Below are 26,249 nucleotides of genomic sequence, written 5' to 3'. Positions count from 1 at the left end.
CTGTGAAGGACCTTATGCATTTAGGTCTGTTCGATTAGAAGTTCTAAAAAAAGTTCTAACTATGCATTTGAATGGGAGCATATAGTTGGAACCCCCCCCCCCCCCTTTACTCTGGGTTGGGAATCCCCCCTTTTTAAAACGGCTGGATCCGCGCCTGAAACCTAATTGTTTAAAGAGTTTACTTACTGTTTTCTAAGGTCTGATCTTAACGAATCTATTTCATGTTTACTGACAGATCCAAAACATCAAGTATATATAGCAAGAAGTTGTTGGGCAGAATATTCATTGGTCAGTTATAAATGAGGTCTGTATGGGGTTTTGATTGCCTCATTTATTAAATAAGAAATCGTTATTTTGAAAAGTTGGCTAAAAATATAAATTTACCCCCGATTTTTGTAAAACTATTATTTGGTGTTATTTTAATGCTAAAAAAAATTATGATCAATAAATAATTATATGATGTAATGCCATTTAATCGGTCCGTTTTCATTGCAATTTGGTAACTGTTAATTGTATATATCAGTCTGAGTACTGTTTAACTATCATTTAAGTTGAACATATTTAGACTCGTCCAATTCAGGGGACTTATCCCAAAATACTAGAACTTAAATTACTTTATAGGTAAACTTGTTGGCTCTTAATCTGATTCGAATGGTATACCATAACAGTTGTCTTTGTCACGTTCGATAGGAAATGTTCCGAAAGGCAATGTTGATAGTAAAGATTAGTCAGAATTGTTCTCTTCAGAATCCATCGATGAAAGATAAAATATATTTCCTATAAATCCGATGTCTTCTTGTAATTGTTTTAATATTTTTGCTATTCAAAATAAACGGAAATCCTGTTTTGCTTCTTAAAAGGCTAAAGGTCACACATTCCTGCATATAAGTTTTAAACACCACGTATTAGTTTCGCATGCCTTCTTTCAATTTCCATTTTCATAAAATCCTAAGCAGTTTGACAATTGCTTTTGTCGGACGATGGAGCGGAAAATCTGGACAGGAAGATTCAGGCAGACCCGCTTAAGCTTTACATAAGTTACCTGCAAACAGTACTGAAGACTTTCTATTATGTGACTGCAAAAAGCACCGAATTTCACGGAGTAGTATATATTTGATATCGCAAACCATGCTGGACAATACAACCTTACATCCACCAGGATGTTAAATGTTCATACTTGGTACCGGACTGTTCTCCGTGTCCCATAAATATACCTTACATCTGACTAGATCAAGTCATAAATCCGACATTTTTCCTGGTTAAATTTTATTGTGCAGTCTCAATATTCATATAAACGTCAGCACTAATTAACGTCTAAATCAGTGAAATTCATATAATACACAAGTACTGAATTGGTGCGTCGCCGATTGTGCGAGACTCTAAAAGAGTGCGTAATACCGGGTGTGTCGACAGTCAAAGCATCTCCTTATAAACATACATTCCGTGTCTGGAGAATCCTAATTCAGGCAACACGTCTCAAACGAGAATAGTACACAAAAGGTAAATTTAGGGGTCAGCCGAATATTCTAGTTTCTAAATATCTCAGACCGAGATTTAAGGATCGGAAATCTACTGTCACCTTAAATTTGATATTGTGTGACCTCCGGCAGATTATATTTACATGCCTCTTTTAAAAAAAACATATAAAACATTCAATCCCTAAGTATAACTTCAATATAAATCAAATATGCTAGTACATCTACAAGATTTCGAAAAGTCTTCATCCAAAGTCGAATATTTGATAATTTTTAAAAGTTTTAATTTGATACACAGAGGTTATATACGTTGATTTGCTTTCGGATAACTGCTACAGATACTTATTTTAGCAAAAGTTATAGCATCTGTACACATTGTAACAACAATTTACACTTGCATTTCAGAAAACAATGTTTTAATCCACACATGAAATTTCCAATACATATAAAGTTCAATCATTCTATTGAAATTGATGAGTAACCTCTATGCATATACTCGATTCACATCTTCCAACACTTTGTCCTCTTTGCCGAGTAGATTAACACGAAATTATTACTTTATGCATAACTTTGTCTTATGATAATTCAATTTTACGACCAACTTACTCTACCAGCATACTAAACATGTAATAAACTGGAAAACAGGAGAAATGTGTCTGACATATGAGGTTACATTTTTTTCTTGAATATGAAAGAATTGAATCTAATAAAGTTTGTTCAATTATGCAAATGACCAAACAACAAAATAATGATAAACGGAATATTAGAGAGGTGTTTGAAAAGAAGTATTTTATAAAGGAAAAAGGTCCGGTAAGGGCTGATTTGGCCTCAAATTTCAGTTACATTTGACGAAAGATTTTGGACACTGTTTAAACACTTAAGTGTCTATTTCTTTTGATTAAATTAGTTTATGCAAAAGATTGTTACTGATTTAGTCGTTTACAACGCTCCGATAAAAGTTAAATATGAAAACTCTATCAAATATACCCAAAAATGTCACTTTTGAGATGGTTTTTGTCAATAATGAAAGTGGCCGCATCCGTGTTCATCCTCAACCTTTATATATGTTATGTATTATCATCAAATAGAACTTACACTTCAATATTATGAATGAACACAAATGCGGCCACTTTCATTTAAGACGAAAACCGTTTACAATTTAACTTAACTACTAAAACTGTGAAGATTTTAGTAATTTAGCATGACTTAATGATGCTATTTTACCCGATATATATATATAATGTATTGTCAAAAACAGCCCATATTTATGAAGCAGAAGCATTCTAGTTTCCAATAAATAACTAAAAGTTGGCATATTACCAATTTTGTAAATCTGCTATATTTTGGGGCCAAAAAGGGGTCTTACTAGATCTTCTCCTTTGGGTAATAACAAAATATTTGAAAACTGTCATGTAGCTCATACAAATACAAAGTGAAATTAAAGTTATTTCAAATCCAAAAATCCTAGTTCATAAGTATATCACAGATCAGTATATGTCATGACAAATGCCTGTTTATATTATTAGCTAAATATATCCATTCTTCAGACTCCTAATGCTTCCAATACTTAAATCATGTTATAGATTAATTTCATTAATTTTTATTGGAAATAATTATGGTTAAATATTATCCTTCGGGAAAAGAATGTCGTCCATTTTATTTATTTATAGTAATGGTATGGCTATATGTGTGTATAGAATTGCTAGCGACTTGTATTTCAGAATTCATAAAAATATGATACATTGAACATAGTAAATAAGAAATAAGTATGGCAAAAGCATGACAATTAACCTCATCACTTTGGTCTCTTCAGAATTATTTTTTATGTATGTTAAAGAGTGTTACATACTAACGTAGGGTTTTCAATAATAAATAGGGATGTGTCAATAGGACACAGATGATGCCCCCGCTTGTATATAACTTTATACAGTTGAAATAAATCTAGAATGGTAAAAGAGATCTACCCAAATTCGTACATAATCTGAGCTTTGTGGTTGATAGGATTTGGTTTAGGAAAGTTCCAGAACGAAAACGAAAAGTTCAGTTTTATTTTGATAAGAAGCATAACTCTAGAAAAGTAAAAATGAATCCATCCAAATTTTCATAACATTTGGTTTAGGCAAACGAAAGTTAGAGAACGGAAACTAACTTTGCGACTTGCGACGTACGAACGCACAGACAGATAAAATCAAAACTTAATGAACAACCCCCTTTTTACAACGAGGGCATCAAAATGGGTTTAATATTTTCAACGTAAAAATGGAAATTCGCCTAAATTTAAAATCTTAGGATGCATAACAGTATTTAAATAATATTATTTTATGCATACATTGTTTTTAAGATACAATGTTGTAAAATGTTCGATGATCTATTTTTTAACTTTCAAAGGCAATGGTATTAACTGTGAGAAAATTCAAAAGTTAAGTTTATTGTTTTCGACTTCAATATCAAAGCCCCTCCTATAATCCCCTAACATATATGTTTCGTGCACACACTCCTTCCAAGTTATTCATAGGTTGGACTTCAAACAATTTACTTAGCATGTCTTCCTGTCAGCATTCCAACGGTATGTGTCGATGAAAAAAGATCAACCGATAAATTACACATAGGTTTGATGAGCACTATTCATGCAACTCATAAAGTTTTATCAATAGTTTGACGATGTGTTCAACTGCAGTCTGTATTTAAAGTCAAACCCATCAGAAGCAAACAAGAAATAATTTCACAGCATTTAATTTTTAATTGCTTAGTTATTACATGGTTAGTATATATAACAGTATGTTTATATGGTAAGTATAACTTACATATGAGGACAGAGCAATACAAAACCTTCTCTGTACTAGACCGATACGCTGGGTCGGATGTTTAAAACCCTAGTCTACAAGGTCAAAGGTAGATAACAGACATATCATAATACTCGGACACGATTTTGACTAACTTTATAGGTCACCACGATAGTTTCAATGAGACCACTAGAGGGTTGTAATTTCGTTGGACTATGATTGCATTATAGAACTTGTAATGAAATATGTATTAAGTTTATGAACGCAAGTCAATTACGTCAAAAAATGCATCATTATGGTTCCCAGAAGAACACTGAATACCAAATAATGTGGTTTCCTTTATTAACTATGATTGTATAGTTGTCAATACATCAATGATCCCTTCCCTATTTTATCCAAAGTGACACCTGTTTTGGTTAGACTTTATTGCGTGTTTCTTAATTATTTATCTTACTAATTTGAATTCCTCAATCATTTAGATAAAGATAACTAATCATTACTGATAATCTACATTCATATGGTTAATTATTGATGACATTTATTGAATTTTAATTCTTGTTATATGACAATATCTATGTTTATAAAACTACATTATGGTTTTTGTAGCGTTCATATAAACGGATAAAACTAAGCTCCGTAAATATGAACTTGAGCTGCTTTTCACTGATCAAGTAGGTGGTGAAGATTCGTGAACATTAATTTTGTTCTAAATAACGACTATTACGTTGACATTTATTGTTAATGAGGTTTCTTCATCACAAATAATGTCCTACTAATCCCCAAATATGCAGGCTTTTATTTAAATCGTATTAAAATAGCAGATTTTCACAAACAAAAAAAGAAGACATTCGAATAGTATGAGTTTCAATACAGAAATTGTAGAAACATGGATACACTTCTTGTTAATATAGTACTTATATGCATGTACAGTAGTTTCTGCTAAGTCAGTGTTTGTTATATCTATTTTGCGTGACTGTATTTATGCATCCCGTCATACTTTGAACGACAAAATTATTTCATGTCTACCTGTGCGAATTTCAAACGCGCGATTTTACACCAGTACCCATACCCTCCTTCCTTGATGGGTGCATTTTACATAGACAAATATAATCGTATAATATAATCAAAATGAGGATGTTAATTTGATGTATGCCTTTTTGTGCTTCTTCGTTACATTTGTTGTTTTTATAGTGATTAAGATGATAACACAATGTTGACTGCTGTACCCCTATTTTTGACATTTTTACCTATTATGTCTGTTTGTTTTGTTCACGCATCGGTGACTATATAATGGAATTTGATGCGACTGTCATACAAGTGAGAGGTTTAGCTAGCTATAAAACCAGGTTCAATCCACCATTTTCTACATTTGAAAATGCCTGTACCAAGTCAGGAATATGACAGTTCTTGTCCATTCGTTTTTGATGCGTTTTGTTATTTGATTTTGCCATGTGATTATGGACTTTCCGAATTGATTTTCCTCTGAGTTCAGTATTTTTGTGATTTTACTTTTTTCTATCTTGAACAACATTCTATAAAAAAAACATCGGCAGGCCTAGATTTGAAATCGTGGTATCGATATTCATATTCGGAAATTGATGAACTTCATAAACGTAGCCCTTCATCCAACCACTAATCTTACTAACCCCATATTTTAGATAAAAATTAAAAGAGAACGTTCCTCTTACTCACTAACCTTAAAATGTTTTAAATAAACAGGCATCTTATAGAGTAACACCTTATAACCAAAATGGTTATGCACAGATAAAATATTGTCAAGCTAAATTTTAAAAATAAACTCGAGACTGCACGGCATGTCTTTGTTAAATGAAGCAAATATTTGACTTCTGGGATAATCAACACTCGTACCAACAAATTAAAATCGATTTTTTTCGAAATCTTTATACTTATGGTAACAAGTAATGAGATTATTCCATTGTTCGATTATACTTGACTTAATACCTAATAACTAGCACTTTTATACTCTATTGTTAACTGTTGCGTTTGATCTTTCAAGGAATATAGATTATTCAGTTTTTCATTCTTAATTCTTTTAAAAATCAGCAGAAGTAGCTCAATTAAATGGCGCAGTAATCCGCGGCAATATTGAGCAGAGACTTCTCAGAACTTTTGTAAATATTGGCAATGTGACCCACATAAACAAACACACGTGCGCATCTAATAAAAGGAGATGTACAGACAGGAAAATGATTTTAGGAATGTGTAACGTGTAATAATTAGTATGCGCTCAACTATATTTGCATAGACCCTAAGGAAAGTATAGAGTATTTCGAAGGTAACACCACTACCGGATATTAATTGCATATCCGAATGAACAAAATTTGACAATGCGATATAATTATTTGTTTCATTAAGTACAGACTAATAGATATGTCTGTTTCATTCTTGCTTTACAACAAACATTTTTCATGAATATGCATGTAATGTTTTACCCCCTAAATATTGAGCAGACGACAAACAATGCATTCATGGGGTCTTAATTAATTAATTGAAATTAAGCAGATTAGTCACTCACCTATATCAAACACGTATTTATCAATAATCTTCTTTATTTCACGTCCAAATGAGTGCAAGTAGTTCATGTCTTTTAAACACTACTATGGCTTTGTAAGCAAATAGAGACGAGCCTTCCATATATTCCAGTGATATGACATTAATCTATTTTGAATAGGAATCTAATTTTGCAACTGCAATTTTCCAAACTAACATCAAGAATGAGATAACGCAATAAATGATATTTTGTGACAATATCATAGAACTGTACGCAAAGCTCAAGTAAGGCACAAATTAAAGGCGTTGATAAAAATTAAAGCTACGATTTGATAGTACATGTATAAATAAATTATTATTCCACTTAATAGTGATTTCTAAGCCTTGGTTCCTTTCTTTATGAAAAACACATTAAGACTACGATGTTAACTTCCATTGCTTTGCTTAAAATAGCGGAATAACGAGATTAAAAATTGCACAGGAAAGCCGTTTGTTATTAAACTAAGAAGACGGTTGTTATTTTCCCAAAGCCATTCAGTGGAATTAATCAGGTAGAATCCAACATCTTCCTATCAGTGTTGATATGATTATCCGTGACTTAATCTACTACAGGTAAAACTAATAGAAACATCTAATACCACTTGTTGCAATCCTCCCTGTTTTCATTTAAAGTTAAAACTTAATGTCAACATTGTCTTTCCACAGCCATATCCCAAATGTCTATTTCATTACACAATTTTGAGACAGTTGACATTATAGTCATACGGCAGAAAAATCAATCAGAGGCCAGCTCAGGTGTTTTTGTACTTGTCTCCGATATGTCAAATAATCATTACGATTATCTAAAAACAATTGCGGATCTTCGAATTAAACACGTTGAGATTTAAGTAATAATCTATCTATATATATGTAAGAAAATCAATACTCTTACAAGTCGTTTGCTATTAAATGATACCCGGCGGTTCATCTACTTGACCAATATTATATCATTATTGCTATAACACTGGATATTACCAACAATTAATTGTGAAATGAACAGTTTTGTCTCGATGGTTCGTATGTGAAAGAATTGTCAAAGGTTTGCAACAAATGATATCAGCACTAAACATTGCCATTGTATAATTTTCCGTTGCTCTTAGCAACTGATGACTATTTGAAATCCGCAATTCCTTTTATGTAAGATATTTGGTCAATTCGAAGATAGCATAATTGCTTCATAGTTTTAAATGAACAAGCAAATTAGAAATCGCATGTCGTAAAGCAATTTTCTTGATTATCCATAATTGCAGATGGTGTTTCCCTCATGTGTGCTTTTAATTTCTCTTACTTTTCAATGGATTTTTTTTTTAAATTGCTACTACTTTTATAGATTGTTAAACAGCTTACCACTCTAACAGGAAGGTGGCAGTTATCAGATGAAAGCTCGGAAATTTCCATTGGTTCAAATTTACATAGATTTTCTAATGAAAAAAGTAAATATCCTCATCACGAATCAAAACTTTTTTTCACAAGATATTTTGAAGTCTAATCATGATTATAGGTCTCGTTAATCGTTAAATGTTATTCCTTAATTTTATCTGACGCATTTATATATAATTACTGGAAAATACAACTTCATGTAATGGCTTATTTGCACAAAACAATTAATTCCTGATAACTTTAATTGAGCTATTGAAGTAAATTCTATTGCGACAGAATGTATTGAACAGACAAAAATAGCGAACAAATGCCGTTCTGATTGTCTCCGGCGATGTGTTGTCTATATGAATCTATTATCTTCACTCTATGGAGTACCACTTTCTGTCTTTATGTATATCCTGTTATTTCACTGGTAACAATGACCCAATTTAGAATCTTTTCTTAAAAATGTCGTTATCTTGCACTATGGTCATAAAGTCAAATCTCAGGACAGTAGCTTTTTTCACATAGAAAATGAAGCACAAAAAAGACTCCATTCTCAAATCATTATGCTTCATTAAGTTTAGAAATGAGCACAAAAATATTTCCATCAAGAATTTTAAACACGTGTTTGCTTTTAAATTCCCATATGATGTCTAAATGTTACAAATAACTACTCCTTAATTAATGTTTTTAATATTGCTAACGCTACGAATTCAAATGCCTAGATACGATTGTCACAACGGAATCATAACAAACAATTGTAGGGAAGTTTTGTTTGCATGCTTGTGTTATAGTAAAATTTGAATCCTTGTAACTTTTCGATTCTTTACTAAACGAACTTCTCTCATGTTCATCTTCAAAGAATGTGTGTACTATAAGAGCCAGACACATGTCTCTTAGTTCATTGATATTATCAATATATATATCCATTTTTAACATGTATGCAAAATATTACTTGAATTTGGCAGCGTTCAAGGAAAAATATTAAGTGTATGATGGTAGATCTTACACGTATTGGTCTGTAATAATTTGGCTAATGGCTTGTTTCCGTGATTATTACATATTGTTTACCAGCATACGAAGACGACAATGTACATTTTGTTACAATGTTGTGATCAGGTCATTAACGATCTGACATTTGATAGAAATTGATACTATCTTTGAAATATGGCACCGTGCAACATTAGAATCATAGATGTGGGTTTATACTTCTATGTTATAACCAAAAGCCAATTAAATCTGCCATATATAGCAAATGAATAATTGAATAATTGATGTTGCACGTTTGAAAAAAAAAAGTTTTGATAAATAAAATAGTAAAAATTAAAAGCTCAAACACATCAGACAAATGGATAACAACTGTCATATTCCTGAACAGTTGTTTAATACGTGCGTTATTAGTAATGATATGTAATTTGTTTTACATCTGAAATACTAGATATTAAACTGCACTAGACATTACTGAATGCATCATAGTTTTTTGGTTTTCACACTTTGGTGCTGCAATTTGATACAGTCAATTAGGTACAAAGTCAATTTCATTTCAGACATTGATGCTGCAATTAAGACCAGTATATTTTTATACATTGACCTGCAATTCGGTATGGTGTCAATTTGTTCAGACAATGACGCTGCAATGTATTGGTATTTATTTCTGGAATTTGATATAGCTAATATCTTACTAACAACGAACAACACTCTGCTTTGAATAAAATCAATGTGTTTGGTACCCATTTTGTACATAAGCTAAACAATAAAACAGTATTGACCTGCATGTAACAGAACGTATATAGATTTAGTGCAAGCGATTGTGTCAACGCAACTAATTTCACCGCAGGTAAATTTCAGGAACATAGCTAGAATTTAACCTAGTTGTACAATGTAAAAGAAAGAGAGGAAGACCCAAAATGGCATGGAGAAGAACTGTACAGACAGAGGCTAGTAAATACCAACATACATGGTGCACACTACATAAAACTGCCAACGACAGACAAAAGTGGAAAATCTTCTTTACTGCCCTACACGCCAACGGCGTACAAGGGCAGTAAGTAAGTTAGTAAGTACAATGTACTACACTTTTACACACTTAAGTTCGTTCAATTGAAACAATACCATTTCAGTTTATTATTTAATTAATAGGAGTTTGAGAACGCTAATAACCTTCAAAACGAAGTCGTTCATAAACATGTATTAATTTCTGAATCACTCTAATTCTGAACAGATAGTACTAAAACATTCTTGTTTAACTACATATCTTCAATTCTGACCTATTCTGTACTTCGGTACTGACACGATTTATAACAAACCTTTCTAAAATCGTCCGTTAATAAATTTTGATATTATTAAAAAGTAAGGCTTCAACTCCCTCAGGCAAAGTTGACCTTAGATAGATTTTGCTTTTCTATGTCTTTTGTTGGTAATAAAGCTTTTCAACTGTTTAGGTTCTTTTACATTCGTGGCTACCAAATATTCGGCTTTGAACATTCCTGATGAAGGTTAATCCTTAAAAGCGTTTCGAACGCACGACATTTATGAAGTATTGTCTTAATTTTTTTCCTTCAGAAATACATTAGTTTTTGATTGGCTGATATCACTAAAATTTTCTTGAAATATTTGACGATGGATATGACACTAAGAAATGTGTTGTTTTCACATATATTAGACAGACATATTAAAATTAGTATCATTCTAACACATTTCTGGACGAATGTTTGGTGCTCAGTACTGGCAAAGTTGGGCGGCAGTTGTGTTTTGTTCAGTGATGGTAAAGATGAACAGTAGCTGTGTTCGAAGTCAGCACCTTTTGTGTTGAAATAAAATATGATAAATATGCTTTTAAAGATTGTCCAACTTCTTATTCCATTCAGGCATCCATGTGTTTTAGCTTGAGCACCAATAATGGGTCTTATATAGATGCAAGATGCAAAGCAAGTACTAGTATATCATACAAAATTGTAAGCTGGTATCTTTGGTGGATTTTTATTGAAACAGTATCCACTGGCATATTAAATGAACCTTCATCTCACTTGCGTACAATAATATTTCCACATATGTTGTATTTTATCGAGATACTTCATACTCGTTAAATTATGTTATTTTTTTTTAAAGCTTATGATATTATTAAAGTTTTGCTCATGCGATGTTGTCAATACTGTTGATTCATTATTTTTCGTTGGATACCAATTTTCGTGGATTTCATGGGTACAGGTAAACCACGAAATTAAATGATCATCGAATGACAAATTTTCTAAACGCAGACCTCGACTTAACCACCAAATTAATATATCAACGAACATACAAGTTTTCCTTTATCCACAAGAATTGGTACCCACGAAAATAAATGAATCCACAGTATTATTGAATTATATGCGACTGTCCTTCAAGGGACTTTAATATTTTGAATTTATTTTCATAAGACTTCGAAATAATGGCTATTTCACTTTATACTTTTAAGTTTAAGTGGGAATATTCAAAGTCGAATATGGAGCTTACTGTTACACGAAAAGAACAGACAGTACAACAAGCAGTAGACTGTGTAGTAGTCAATGAGCTCAAAAGGACAGTGGCGTAATCAGTATAACTTACCTGACAATTAACTTGGCTACATAATACTAATTATAATTTCAGAAAAGAAAAGTATAAGAAAGATATATAAAATTGTTCTACCTTTTACAGCAAATACAAGTACAGCACATGAAAAGAAAGAATGAAAAACAAATGAATTTCAAACAATTATAAACATGGAAATACGTCCATGCATAAAGAAACGAATAAACACTTATAACTTGAATTTAAGTAAGTGACTAATTGAAACAATGCAATGAAATCTGGTTCTATAAAATAGAATTTATTTTCATTCCAAAATTAGTAAATAAATAGAATTTGAAGTGAACAAATTCTGTTTTGTTTTAAAACAGTTTTTGCACTACTACTAAATTTTCCATCAATTGCGTTTTAAATCAGACATGGTATCAAAGTCGTCCGCACTTTTCTAAATATAAAATATTATAATTTAGACTGGCACGTCGTTTTGTTGGCAGACAATTAAGACCCAACTATTGACAAAGATTGATAATTTCATACTCTTTAAAAAGGCAAAACTTTTCCTAGTTGTTTTATTTGCAACAGGTTACTACCTTTTTTTTTTAATTAATAACCCCAACTTAGTGTTAGGTTTTATGTTGCTCGAATTTCAGTTTTCTATGTATTGATTTATAGACCGTTTGTTGTCCTTTATCGTTTGACCTTTTGGCTTTGTTGTCCGTTTTTCTTCTATATATAATTTTTGATTGCCCCCTTGGTATATATCTTATGAAAATGAAGTAAATTAATCAGGCTGTGTTGCTAGCATAAAATATCATCGACGCTTAAAGGAGGACCATATAAATTTGCATAATTTCAATGGTAAATATTTAGTTAATGTATATGTCTTTAATTCAAATAACATCACATGTCAATTGTATTTATCAAATGCTGAGTAAAGACATAATGTAATTAAAAATAAATATCACATTGAGATTCGAGTCAAAATCAAAACCTCTACCACATCATGAAACAGAGGATTAATTTACAAGACGTCATAATCAAACAAAATTAATACACATCTGTACTTTTAATATGTAAACAATGAAAAAGGTAAAAATATAGAAAAAAACAACAATTGATAAAAGACGTTTTTATGATTCGACAAAAGAGGTGTACAACATTGACATTGAGAGCAACAATTCTAAACACAATATATACTTCTCTAGGCTGGTCTTAATTTGATCACATTTCAATAGTTTACACTATAAATTGTGTTAAAACTATTCCCCATGCTCAATTGAAAGATGGACTACATTATTTCATCATTGCAAAAATGTAGATACAAATGTTTTGTTTTATATTATGTATGAAAATTCTGGTATTGATTTAGTTTAAATTCTATATATCACAATGTCAAACTGTAAATACAGGAACGTATATTTCAAATGGAAAGGTGAAAATGTGCAGGTTTATACAGGAGTTATGCAAATAATGAATCTTGAAAAGCCTAAACTGGTCGAAAATCCCGTTGAAATGTGAAGTTTTTTTTAACGCTATACACTATTACTTCCATTGCATAATCACAACTAAAAATATCTCGTCAGATTTACCGTCAATTAAAAAATGAGAATTTCTTCTGTAAGATCATGAAAATCTTGTTTGTGAAGAAAAAAAATGATTCCTTCAACTTATACATCAAAGTAAATATCATGTAAATGCTGTGGATTTTTGGTGGATTTAGAAGACAGTCAGTATTTTAATGTGCATTAATCGTGGATAAATGCAATTGTTCTGTTGTATGAAGTAGAATTAAAACATATAAAGGCAACAGTAGTATACCGCTGTTCAAAAATCGTAAATCCATGAACAAAAAACTAAATCGGGGAAAACAAACCAAAACTGAGGGAAACGCATTAAATACAAGAGGAGAACAACGACACAACATTCAAATGCAACACACACAGCAATGAACCAAGCACAAGACAAAATCCGATGAGAATAACCAATATAACATCAAAACCAAATACATGAATTTTGGATAGAAAAGTACCGTGACACGTATCCTTCCCAAAGACAAGAGTGCACACGCTGAAGTGTCTCGCCTTCTTTACTTATCATTGATATTATGTTGATAGTCCTAAATATAAAGCTTTATTACAACTGTCACATAAACCCTAACATTAACCAAGAAAATTAAACATAGACCAATGAACCATGAAAATGAGGTCAAGTTGTGATGAACAATGCCAAGCAGGCATATACAGCTAACAATTCGTCCATACAACAAATATAGTTGACCCATTGCTAATAGTTTAAAAAAACCCAGATCAAAACACAAAAAGTTAACAGAGCAATAAACCGTAGAAATGAGGTCAAGGTCAAATAAAACCTGCGTGACTAACATATAGATCATAAAATATTTCCATACAGCAAATATAGTTGACCTATTGTATATAGTATTAGAAAAAAACCGACAAAAAAATGAAAATCTCAACTTTGATTACTGTACAATGAAAATGAAGTCAAGGTCAGATGGTATCTGCCAGCTAGACATGTACACCTTACAATCATTACATACACCAATTATAGTAGACCCTTTTTTTTTGGGGGGGGGGGGGGGGGATTTTGACAAAGTTTTCTTGTTTCAAATCAATTTACGAGATTGAACCTTGGAAAACTACTGTCGCGTTAATTCAATGAATGTGTTTGTAGATCGATGTTTATGTATTCTGTTAAATTGTCCCTTTTAAAATTGTTATACGATGATGACTGATGTACCCATATTTTGACTATTTATTTATTGTGTCTGTTTAGTTAACGCATCAACGTAAATATAACGGAATTTGATGAGACTTGTCATCAAAGTGAGAGGATTAGCGATATAAAACCAGGTTTAATCCACCATTTTCTACATTTGAAAATGCCTGTACCAAGTCAGGAATATGACAGTTCTTGTCCATTCGTTTTTGATGTGTTTTGTTATTTGAAATTGCCATGTGATTATGGACTTTCCAAGTTGATTTTCCTTTAAGTTCAGTATTTTTGTGATTTTACTTTTCACCTGATGTATGAAAATAGTTTTATTTAAAATATCAGGCCAACTGCTTGTTTGCTCTGAATGGCATACCGGCATTGTTGTCGATCTTTTATCTTATCCGCTCAGTAAAACAGTCCGCAAATGATATTCTCATATTTGAATTGTAATAGATTTAAACATGATAATAAAAAATAACAATCAATATTTGAGACATTTGTAGGAATACCAGATACATTCTGTTGGGAGGTTCAGCTAGCTAGTAACCCATTTTCTATATAGAATGAAATTCAAAACAGTGTAGCTGTGGCCATTGATTGACACATTAAAATCATCCATTGACTGGGACAATTTACGTGAACGTTTGTCTGTAACGACCACTGTTCACGACGTACCTACGATAGACATTTAAACTGTGGGGTCACCAAAGGTTTCTTAACGCCTTTAATTATAAAATAATTCGAAAAAATAATCAGGAATAACCTTTGTGTTTTGATTTATATAATTGATATAAAATCAAAATATCGTGTTATTTCTGATTAATTTTTCGAATTACTTTATTTAGGTGTTGAGCACCTTTGGTGACCCCATAGTTTAAGTGTTTTTAAAAAGTACATGGTGAGCATTGGTCGTTACATACAAACGATCACCTAAATTGTCCCAGTCAATGGATGATTTTAATGTGTCAATCAATGGCCACAGCTACACTGTTTTGAATTTCATTCTATAAGTACCAATTAAGGGTTATGAAGCTGTTTGAGCTTTTGATTTTGGCATTTGATAAGGGACTTTCCATTTTGAATTTTGTTTAGATTTCGGAACTTTTGTTACTTTATTTAAACATCATTCTTGTATACCCTATTTGAAAAGTTTTACAGTCATGTGTGTCATTCATTAACGTTATCGTTTCAATTTAATACTAGAATAAAATTCATAACAGTGTGTCTACGGCCATTCATTAATAGTTATCCCACGATGACGCGGTGTGTCAGTGTAAGATCAACCCGATGGCCGGAGGCCAGAGCGTGATCTTACACTGACACACCAAGTCCGAAAGGGATAACTATTTTACATCCCAGCAGTTTTAGATTAGACGAAAAACCATTTACAATTCATAAAATCTAGTTTAGAACGCCACACAACCATTATAATACACTTTATACATTACTAATATAGGATTAATACCCTTTTTTGACCCCCGAACACGATGAATAGATATCAAACAATGTCAACTCGCCCCTCTGGCCAATCGGCCCAATCTATATAGCCACTTTATGAAAATAACACTCTTGTTGACCGTCTCGCCCCACTTTTGAAAAAGTGTAAAATCAACCTGAACAATCACTGACAACTCACTTATTAACGATAAGGGTTTAAACCCCACTGAATAAAGGTCTGCCAACTCGCCCCACTTATAAAAATATCTTGCTTCCTTTAAGTAAGTTTAATTACGGATAGATTGTATCCAGTCATCCTGGTGTAGTGGTTGTGTCGTAGCTTGATATGCTAAAGTTCTTGAGTTCGAATCCCAGCATATACACTGGATTTTTTTCTACGAGAATTTTGATAGATAGTCTTTTCTGTATAATTGTATATTTAATTATAAGTTTTATAGTGGATTTGACATTCCCGCCAAAATGTTACAGAACAAAGGAAAGCATGCATAACAAAGAAACTCAAACTGGGGTGATCTGGTAGGGGTGATCCGGCTCAGATCACCCCTGTTAGAACAAAGGAGCTGGGATGTAATTGACTGGAACAAATTAGGTGAGCGTTCGTCTGTAATGCCCACTGCTCACGACGTACTTATTATAGACATTTAAACTGTGAGGTCACCAAAGGTTCCCAACGCCTAAATGAAATAATTAGAAATACTAATCAGGAATTAGCTTTGTGATTGAATATTAATAAAAATGGCCTTCAACACGGAGCATTGGCTATCATCGAACAGCAATCTATAAAGGTTGAATACTTAAACTTCTTTACTTGATTTTTTGTTATGTTTTGACAATCAATTTTCCTTATATGATATCGCACGTTCTTTCTGAAAAAAAAATTACTTAATTGGCTTTAAAAGTTACTATGCATGTTGTCGTCTGTTTATGTAGTTCATATGTGTTTCTTGTTTTTCGTTTTTATAAAGATTGGGCCTTTGGTTTTCCAGTTTGAATGGTTTTCCACTAGTAGTTTTTGGGTCCCTTATAGCTTGCTGTTCGGTGTGAGTCAAGGCTCCGTGTTGAAGGCCGTACCTTGACCTATAATGGTTTATTTTTTATAAATTGTTACTTGGATGGAAAATAGTCTCATTGACACTCATACCACATCTTCCTTTATCTATGTGTTGACTGATCATCTTTTTGCGGACGTCAAGCGATTTAACAACTGTGGTTAAACTTTAAACTTTTATCTGATCTTAAGTTTTATTTTAGAACGAATATATAATCCACTTTCAAAAGTTGAAATACACGTACTTGCAAGTTATTGGAAAGACAAAAAGCTATTTGGATTAAACCTTATTGAATTTGTATTGATGCCATCTCGTATGTTTTTAAATATGAATAAAGGGGTGGTCAGTTTGTCTTATACGTCAATGAGACACAACCAAAAAAAGCGAAAAAATAAATAAACTAGAGGCTCTAAAGAGCCTGTGTCGCTCACCTTGGTCTATGTGAATACTAAACAAAGGACACAGATGGATTCAAGACAAAATTGTGGTTTGGTGATGGGGATGTGTTTGTAGATCTTACTTTACTGAACATTCTTGCTGCTTACAATTATCTCTATCTATAAAGAACTTGACCCAGTAGTTACAGTGGAAAATGTTAGTAAAATTTTACAAATTTTGTGAAAATTGTTAAAAAAAAAATGACTATATAAAGGACAATAACTCCTTAGGGGTCAATTGATCATTTTGGTCATGTTGACTTCCTTTTAGGTCTTACTTTGCTGTACATTATTGCTGTTTACAGTTTATCTCTATCTATAATAATATTCAAGATAATAACCAAAAACAGCAAAATTTCCTTAAAATTACCAATTCAGGGGCAGCAACCCAACAACAGGTTGTCTGATTCATTTGAAAATTTCAGGGCAGATAGATCTTGACCCGATAAATTTTTTAACCCATGTCAGATTTGCTCTAAATGCTTTGGTTTTTGAGTTATAAGCCAAAAACTGCATTTTACCCCTATGTTCTATTTTAGGCGTGGCAGCCATCTTGGTTAGTTGGCCGGGTCACCGGACACATTTTTTAAACTAAATACCCCAATGATGATTGTGGCCAAGTCTGGATTCATTTGGCCCAGTAGTTTCAGAGAGGAAGATTTTTGTAAAAGATTACTAAGATTTACGAAAAATGGTTAAAAATTGACTATAAAGGGCAATAACTCCTAAAGAGGTCAACTGACCATTTCGGTAATGTTGACTTATTTGTAAATCTTACTTTGCTGAACATTATTGCTGTTCACAGTTTATCCCTATCTATAATAATATTCAAGATATTAACCAAAAACAGTAAAATTTCCTTAAAATTACCAATTCAGGGGCAGCAATCCAACAACAGGTTGTCCGATTCATCTGAAAATTTCAGGGCAGATAGATTTTAACCTAATGAACAATTTTACAACACGTCAGATTTGCTCTAAATGCTTTGGTTTTTGAGTTATAAGCCAAAAACTGCATTTTACCCCATGTTCTATTTTTAGCCATGGCGGCCATCTTGGTTGGTTGACCGGGTCACCGGACACATTTTAAAAACTAGATACCCCAATGATGATTGTGGCCAAGTTTGGTTAAATTTGGCCTAGTAGTTTAAGAGGAGAAGATTTTTCTAAAAGATGACTAAGATTTACAAAAAATGGTTAAAAATTGACTATAAAGGGCAATAACTCCTAAAGGGGTCAATTGACCATTTCGGTCATGTCGACTTATTTGTGAATCTTACTTTGCTGAACATTATTGCTGTTTACAGTTTATCTTTATCTATAATAATATTCAAGATAATAATCAAAAACAGTAAAATTTCCTTAAAATTACCAATTCAGGGGCAGCAACCCAACAACGGGTTGTCCGATTCATCTGAAAATTTCAGGGCAGATAGATCTTGAGCTGATGAACAATTTTACCCATGTCAGATTTGCTCTAAATGCTTTGGTTTTTGAGTTATAAGCCAAAAACTGCATTTTACCCCTATGTTCTATTTTTAGCCATGGCGGCCATCTTGGTTGGTTGACCGGGTCACCGGACACATTTTTAAAACTAGATACCCCAATGATGATTGTGGCCAAGTTTGGCCCAGTAGTTTCAGAGGAGAAGATTTTTGTAAAAGTTAACGCAGGACGACGACGGACGACGACGGACGACGACGGACGACGCCGGACGCCAAGTGATGAGAAAAGCTCACTTGGCCTTTCGGCCAGGTGAGCTAAAAAAGGTGCAACATTCATTCTTCAACAAAAGAATACAACAGAAGAACATAACTTTTGTACGAAACTTGAGAAATCGTGTTGGACTTGAAGATAAGGCAAAGTGACAAATATCTGAATGAATGAATCTTTTTATGGTATTAAACAAATAAAATGATTTTTCAATTATCTGGAACTCCATCAACTTAATAGTTTTTTGTTTTTTTACAATGGATAAACCTATTTTTTTTATTATTATTAAATGATATCAGTTCCGAACATTATTATTCTTATAAATGACACTGTTGTAAGTGATGATATAACAAATATTTAAAACAAATTCCTTTAAAACTTTGTAAAAAGAAAGTTTCATTTTATGTATCGAAATGTGTAACAAGTGAATATTTCAATTCCCACTGTAAGGCCTCTGAAAGACTTGGTGAGCTTTAAATCATAGCCGTTGACAAACAATTTACAACTTACAAACGTTTTACCGTCGACCACACTGTTATGAAATTAATTCTATTTATTGTAATGATAATCACAGTTTTTAAGATTTTCAATATATCAGCAAATGAGTATTTCACCTATGCTTTCGAGTTATGACAGTTCAAATTTTAATACAAATCAAAGCTGTCTACTGTTTTTTCTTTTTTAAATTTACAAAATATATTTTCATTTCAGTTTTCATTTAATACAAAATCTATATTCATCTTACTAAGTTGTAAATAATTAATATCTCTAACGACCATTTCCTTATTCCTATCCTATTATTATAGATTGTTACAGTAATTTTCATGACAGTACTTGTGAATTTTAATGAAAAAATGATTTCACCTATACTGATGCATTATACCATAAAAGGTCTTTAAAGTAAATTAATTATATCGATTTACCATATATTTTTTTTAATGCTGACTTCACTTTGATTTTAATTTCGTCAGATAAATTCTACATGTTTCGCGTATTAAATTGAAACAGTACACATAAGGAAGAAATAAGCAATATGAAAACAACAGGCAGAATATATGAAACATATGTAACCATCATAAAAAATTATGTTTAATTCATCTTAAACTACAGACAATTGAACAGACAACCCAAATCCAACCTTGTTACAAGTAAAGCAAGCATGCAAAATCTAGTTGTCAAAAAAAACTTCAGGACCTCATATAGCACCTGCCTCATATCATATCCTTTATTGGTTACATATTTTCCTCAGTAAATTGTTATATAAAAAACTATTACATGTCATGATTGTCTTTCCAACTTAAAGGGTAATTTCTGAATCGTATGATGATATCAAATGAAGATCGGTATACTGAAACCAAGAAAAATAATTTAAAAATAAAATAGAAAATTCTATGGCAAAAATTGACAGATCACTTGATTGCACTAAGATAACTCTCAGTATACAACTCATTTATCATTTTAACTAATTATGTTTTACCCTCGTTATCTTAAATTTAAGTGTGAACGAATTCTCATGTAGGTCAAAATGTCCTTCGTTCAAAGAACGAATAATCCAGTAAGCCAAACATTCTGTCAAACCAATGTATATAAACAATTAATGTTCCACTATAGAGTTGTAACAAAAAATGACTCCCGGTGATTTCTGATAAAATTACTCGAAAAGAAAAAAATGGTAGAATAGTTATATTTGATCCGAAAAATTACTATCAACTTTCATTCTTCAAATTCTATTTCCTTGAAGTAGCTGGAAGCACGCTGTAGAATAAATCTATTCATACGGATATCGTGGTGATGTCCATCTGAAATTGACAGGTTAACTTCCGGTTTGTTAACGAAGACAAATCTTCCATCATAAATTTGTCTATGAATGTCTCTATCGGAAAGTCAGAAAATGACGGATAGTCCATTTCAGCCGTTATACAGTAACCATCCGTAAATATTTTACATTTAGATAATGGAGAGTTTCCTGTCAATAATTGCAAGTTTTAACGCTATTTGAACCAAAATATGAAAAACTTGTTCGATGATGTCGCACTTGATATTAAATACATTTCTGCGTGTACTTTCAAATTTAAATTGTAAGCAAAATATGATTGATAGCTTAATCCTTTAAATATCTCTAGACCAGTGGCGTATATATGTTACAGTGAATTTGTATAATCAGGGATTATGTAGAATCACTAAAAACATTAGTGATTATATAGATTCCCTGAAAATGACCAGTAATTTTATATAATCACTGATAATTTTAATTATTATTCTACAAATTCCCTAATATGATTTCAGGGATTATCAATAATTAAAAGCTTCAAAGATGATATCTCAAACCAATAACACTAGTGGTTCCAGCAAGGATTTGTATAATCTTACAATACAAATCCTTGGTTCCAGGAAAGGGAGATCGCAAAAAACTAATAGTCAATATTCAAGAAAAGGCCGAAGATATCGCCTTGCTATATAGCATGGAATCCTGCTCAGATCTTTAATGCAATAAATCAGTTTGAGGTTGCTGATTTTCCTTCATTGGTACAATTTGTACCTTCAGATGTTTATGCTGAAAACTCTATTTCTCTGAGACGTGCCATAAAATCTGATTTGATGTGGAGGACAAGGTTTTTTTATGTTGATATCGTGGTAAAAACAGTAGTGAATTTGATAGATATGCCTGTAGAAAATCAAAGCAAATGTGTAATAGTCGATGCCATCCAAATTTAGTTTGTAAATAAAATGTTTAATATTAAAATATTATACATAACATTAAAATTTATCAAAACGACTGTACACATAAAAATAGTTTTAATGACAATTTCATTTTAATTCATATTCTCAACCTAAAAACAATTGCTAAAACAATACGATAAAAAGAATAATCATTATGCAATTTAATATTTTCATACTAACTTTATCAACCCGCCCGTGTGGGCTCGCTTGATATTATCAATACTAATACAGTCAATATCAAAAAGGGCTTGCTTGATATTATTACTGATAAAGTCAGTATTAGAAACAAAACATCAATTATTTTATATATATTTTGCTTATCATTTAATTATTTTGTGTATAACATTTCAATATTTTTGTGTCTTTCATATTAATAAATTATGCCTAACGTTTTACAATATTAAGGTTATTATTATGATATATTAAGGTTAACTTTTAAGATATTTCAATATGTTATATATTTTTGTATCATTTCAGTTATTCTGTATAAACCCTGACGTTTTATCTGGTGATTATACATAATCCCTGAAAGGTTTAGTGATTATGTATAATCCCTAAGCTAACCAGGGATTATACATAATCCCTGAAAATTTCCTATAGAATGGAAAACAAAAACATAATTTAGGAGTAAAAATCGTTTACAGTCTTTGCCGCAGGAATATTAAAAAAGCTTATCCCGATACCTAATTAACAAGGGGAAGTTTCGCGAACTAGATAACTTGCACCATTAGTTTTATATGTACTTCTTAGCAAATACTTTCGGACGGATATGAAGACATTTCAGAAATATTCTTCTTGATTATGCTTGGCATTTGTTGTCTTTCTCATTTACGTTCATCAATTACACGGCTTTGTTAAAAATTACTTTACATTCTCAAACAGTTCTTATTCTACTTTCGATAATTTTCTACGTTCATTTTCAGGACATATATTTATTTTTCAACTTAATAACTATACGCAAAAGTATAGCCATCAGAAATCGATGACTTTGTTTATCTTAGCGATTATCAACACCATTTTATTTGTTCCCTTGCGTACGGGTGAACAAATGGTAAACGCAGCCCAATCCTTTGCATGTATAAATTCGGCGATGAACAGTTCAAATAATTTTCTGTTAATGGTTTTCAATCAAAAACTAGTTTGTTTCATTTGCAAATATAAAACAAGTTGATCCACACACAATTGTCAACGTGGATTTTTTTCCGAACAAATTCATCAATAACCAGGCGTTCAGTAATGTCTAACTAAGAATGATTGGTTCGTACTGTACTGATGACCATTTGATGCTAGCATTTTGAAGATTGCTAGGTTAAACACCTACATGTACATTGTATCAGTTTTCTTATAACGTTAAGGAAATTGATGCATTTAAATGACACTTGAACTTTATTTTAACTTCCTCCAATTACGAAATATGACAGCGTTATTTTCTTGCATTAACTATCTTTATATTGCCTTTACCATATCGCTTCTATAATTTCAACTATGGGAAAAACATATTAATATGCCAAAAAAAGCAAATAGTTATGTTATCGATAAACGAAGATGCCTCAATTGAACCCATAGTTTATTCTTTATAATCAACAGTATCCAATTACGACAAACTCCTAATAGCTTAATGCAATCTTAATTTATGATATGACTATTATTATGGTGGTAGGAAAATATCTTGTTACTGATGTAGACTAATTTCCCTCTTTTAATGTCATCTATCTATGGAAAGCTATAAAAATGTAAATTTTGTCTCGAAGGCTTACATAAATGCCGGAACACATAACATTGCCGTAAATCGTACTACTTTTGTCACAGCAAGTCGTAAACTGCTCATGAGGATAACCAATTACAGTTTCAACTACATTTTAATTATTTATGTATTACAGTCTTGTCCTGTTGTGCAAAATATAAGACACTAAACACTTGATTAGTTAAAATTGAAATGCCAAGAACAAGTTAGTTCCAAAGTTCTTAACTTCAGCATGCATATATTTACATTTACTTGAATATTGCTTTTATGATGAATGTGCATTTATTCTCAACTGCTATTTTGCTGGTTCTGATGAGATTTAATTGGCTTTACTAGCTATAAGTATCCCACACTATTGACAAAAAGTTATGAGGCCTTTCAATTAAAGGCATTCGTCTTTCCATAAGAAGAATACGGTCAGTGGATACTCTTCCAGTTGCCAGTTGTACATCCATAAAACGTTTCGAAAAAATCCTGGAATGCTCTCTAAACGTTAAATTGATTTTCATTGTAGCAAATTGAATTCGAAACATAAATGTTCATCGCAGAGTTTACTTGAATTAGAAAAGACCAAAACGTTTCGCTTAAACTTATAAAACAAAGACATTAAAAATGAAGCATTATTGTAAAACATACTGGTATCAACAGAATTGCTGCGTAAAGGTAGAGGTTTAGAATAAATATTCAGAAGAGAAATAAGAACTATGACGTTAACAACTATAAGTACAAGTACCTTTTCAGTTGGGCCTTTAAAAAGCTTTTTTGACAATTTATCGTTATTGACTTCGATTTGACTGCACGTCATATATAATTATGCCGCCTCATCCGGTTTGATTAGTGGCGTTAGCTAAAAGATACTTCGATACAATGACACAGGAATTAAATAAATATAAGTGATAGGTGTGTGGTGATTGGTAACTCCTGATCCGACCTACCGAATTGACTTTGAAAGGTCCGTTTAAAGTTTGTATGATGACAATTATTCATCACTTTAAATGAAGCTTGCTTCATGGATACATTGATATTTGGTAAATGTCCAGTGAGAAATTTGCTTGAAAAATTCAGGGCGTGACATTTTTGTAAATCTAGGTTTATCAGTTTATTTCTAAAGTAGTACACCCTGGTTTTAAGGTTTTTAGTAAGTTTTCAACTGAAAACATATAGCATATGGCAGACAGTTTATTTTGCTACAGGCTATCTATGGGTTTATTATAAGGGTTTTTGCAAGGATCTTTAACTAGAGAACTCAAAGGCGGTAGATTTCGTGTGTATCACCTAATTACACACGTAAATGATTTTTTTCTCACTAAATCCGTTGGTTAATTACTTTTGATTTTGTCATGCATTTCATGGTATATGTCATACATTTCATGGTATACATTGTCATGCATTTCATGGTATACATTGTCATGTAGTTTACGGCATTTCATAGTATACATTGTCATGTAGTTCATGGTATACATTGTCATGTAGTTTACGGTTTATTGTCAATACAGTTGACGACAATACTTAATCCAGAAAATAATTCCTAAATAGTTATATTTCAAATCAAATACGCATTGTAATACATATTACAAAATCAAGTGTATAACTATGATTTATACTATTATCTGACATGTTAGAATAAATAATGCAATATGCATTAACAAATCTATATATTATGAATAAAATATTATATTATATTACTGGTATTCCACAAAGCAAAATATTGGTGTGAAAAACCCATCAAATATCATGTAACATACTTAGTGGCGTCAAGAGATAAACAAAACACTCGGGTTTACACACTTGTAAAAAGAAAAGCCCAATTGAGAAGTTTTAATAGAAGTTAACATCATAACATAGTATTATCTTATTAAAAAAAAAACTTGACTTGGAATTGTTTGTCCTTTTGTAAATAAAGTCGTATATCGATTGAGAGAAAACAAATCCGGGTTACAAATATCTTTTCAAATAAGATGTCAAATTTGTATAAAAAATTCATAGATACATTGTTACAAAATTATATACACTGTTTGATACATTGATATAAATGTTTATGTTTAGAGCCTTTTATTATCATTGATATGGTCATACTTATAAATTAACTGTATACAAAAAGTTTGAATTTTTTGAAATACTAAGGCTTTTCTACCTCAGGAATATATTGCCTTAGCTGTATTTTGCAAAACTTTTACGAATTTTGGTCATCAATGCTCTTCAACTTCGTACTTTCTTTGGCCTTTTTAACTTTTTTGGATTCAAGCGTCACTGATGAGTCTTGTGTAGACGAAACGCGCGTCTGACGTAAATACAAATTTTAATCCCAGAATCTATGATGAGTTTATTGATAGACATTTATATAGTATTCCGTTAAATTAAAATTCAATATTACTTTAGCCTTTAAAGGCAAAAATAGCTACCTTCAATATGTAGTGAATAATGCAAATATATAAATCTTTCTTAATTATCAAAGTTAAGTTTAAAAAATGTGCTGGCCTGTAGATTTAAATAGATACTGATGTACCATGAGCACTTTACAATTTATTACTCGTCAGTTTTGCTTGAAACTACAAACATAAGCTGCCAGTGCTAAAAATTCTCATCAATTCTTTCCACGTTTAATGGACTACAATTAGACGCAGGGAAAAACCAAATTGCACCATTTGAACTTAACTAGTGCTTTCAAAAGTGACAAGT

General features: G+C 31.7%; 1 protein-coding gene across 5 annotated transcripts in view; it reads right to left on the bottom strand.

Annotated features, from left to right (window-relative positions):
- Positions 1 to 26,249, bottom strand: part of LOC139520403 (Kv channel-interacting protein 4-like) — a 210,436-nt gene that overhangs the window by 75,231 nt on the left and 108,956 nt on the right. The window contains exon 1 of one of the 5 annotated variants that reach the window (XM_071312994.1): positions 6,795 to 9,090. The exons of the other annotated variants lie outside the window; for them this stretch is intronic. Within the exon in view, the coding sequence (XP_071169095.1) occupies positions 6,795 to 6,861 (67 nt within the window). The 5' untranslated portion in view covers positions 6,862 to 9,090. Of the gene's footprint in view, positions 1 to 6,794; positions 9,091 to 26,249 lie in introns of those variants that run through there. 5 annotated transcript variants of the gene reach the window in all.

The sequence above is a fragment of the Mytilus edulis genome, chromosome 4 (genome assembly GCF_963676685.1).
Source record: "Mytilus edulis chromosome 4, xbMytEdul2.2, whole genome shotgun sequence".
NCBI lineage: Eukaryota > Metazoa > Mollusca > Bivalvia > Mytilida > Mytilidae > Mytilus > Mytilus edulis.
The sequence above is the reverse complement of the archived record's forward strand: the minus strand, read 5'-3'. Positions and strand labels throughout refer to the sequence as shown.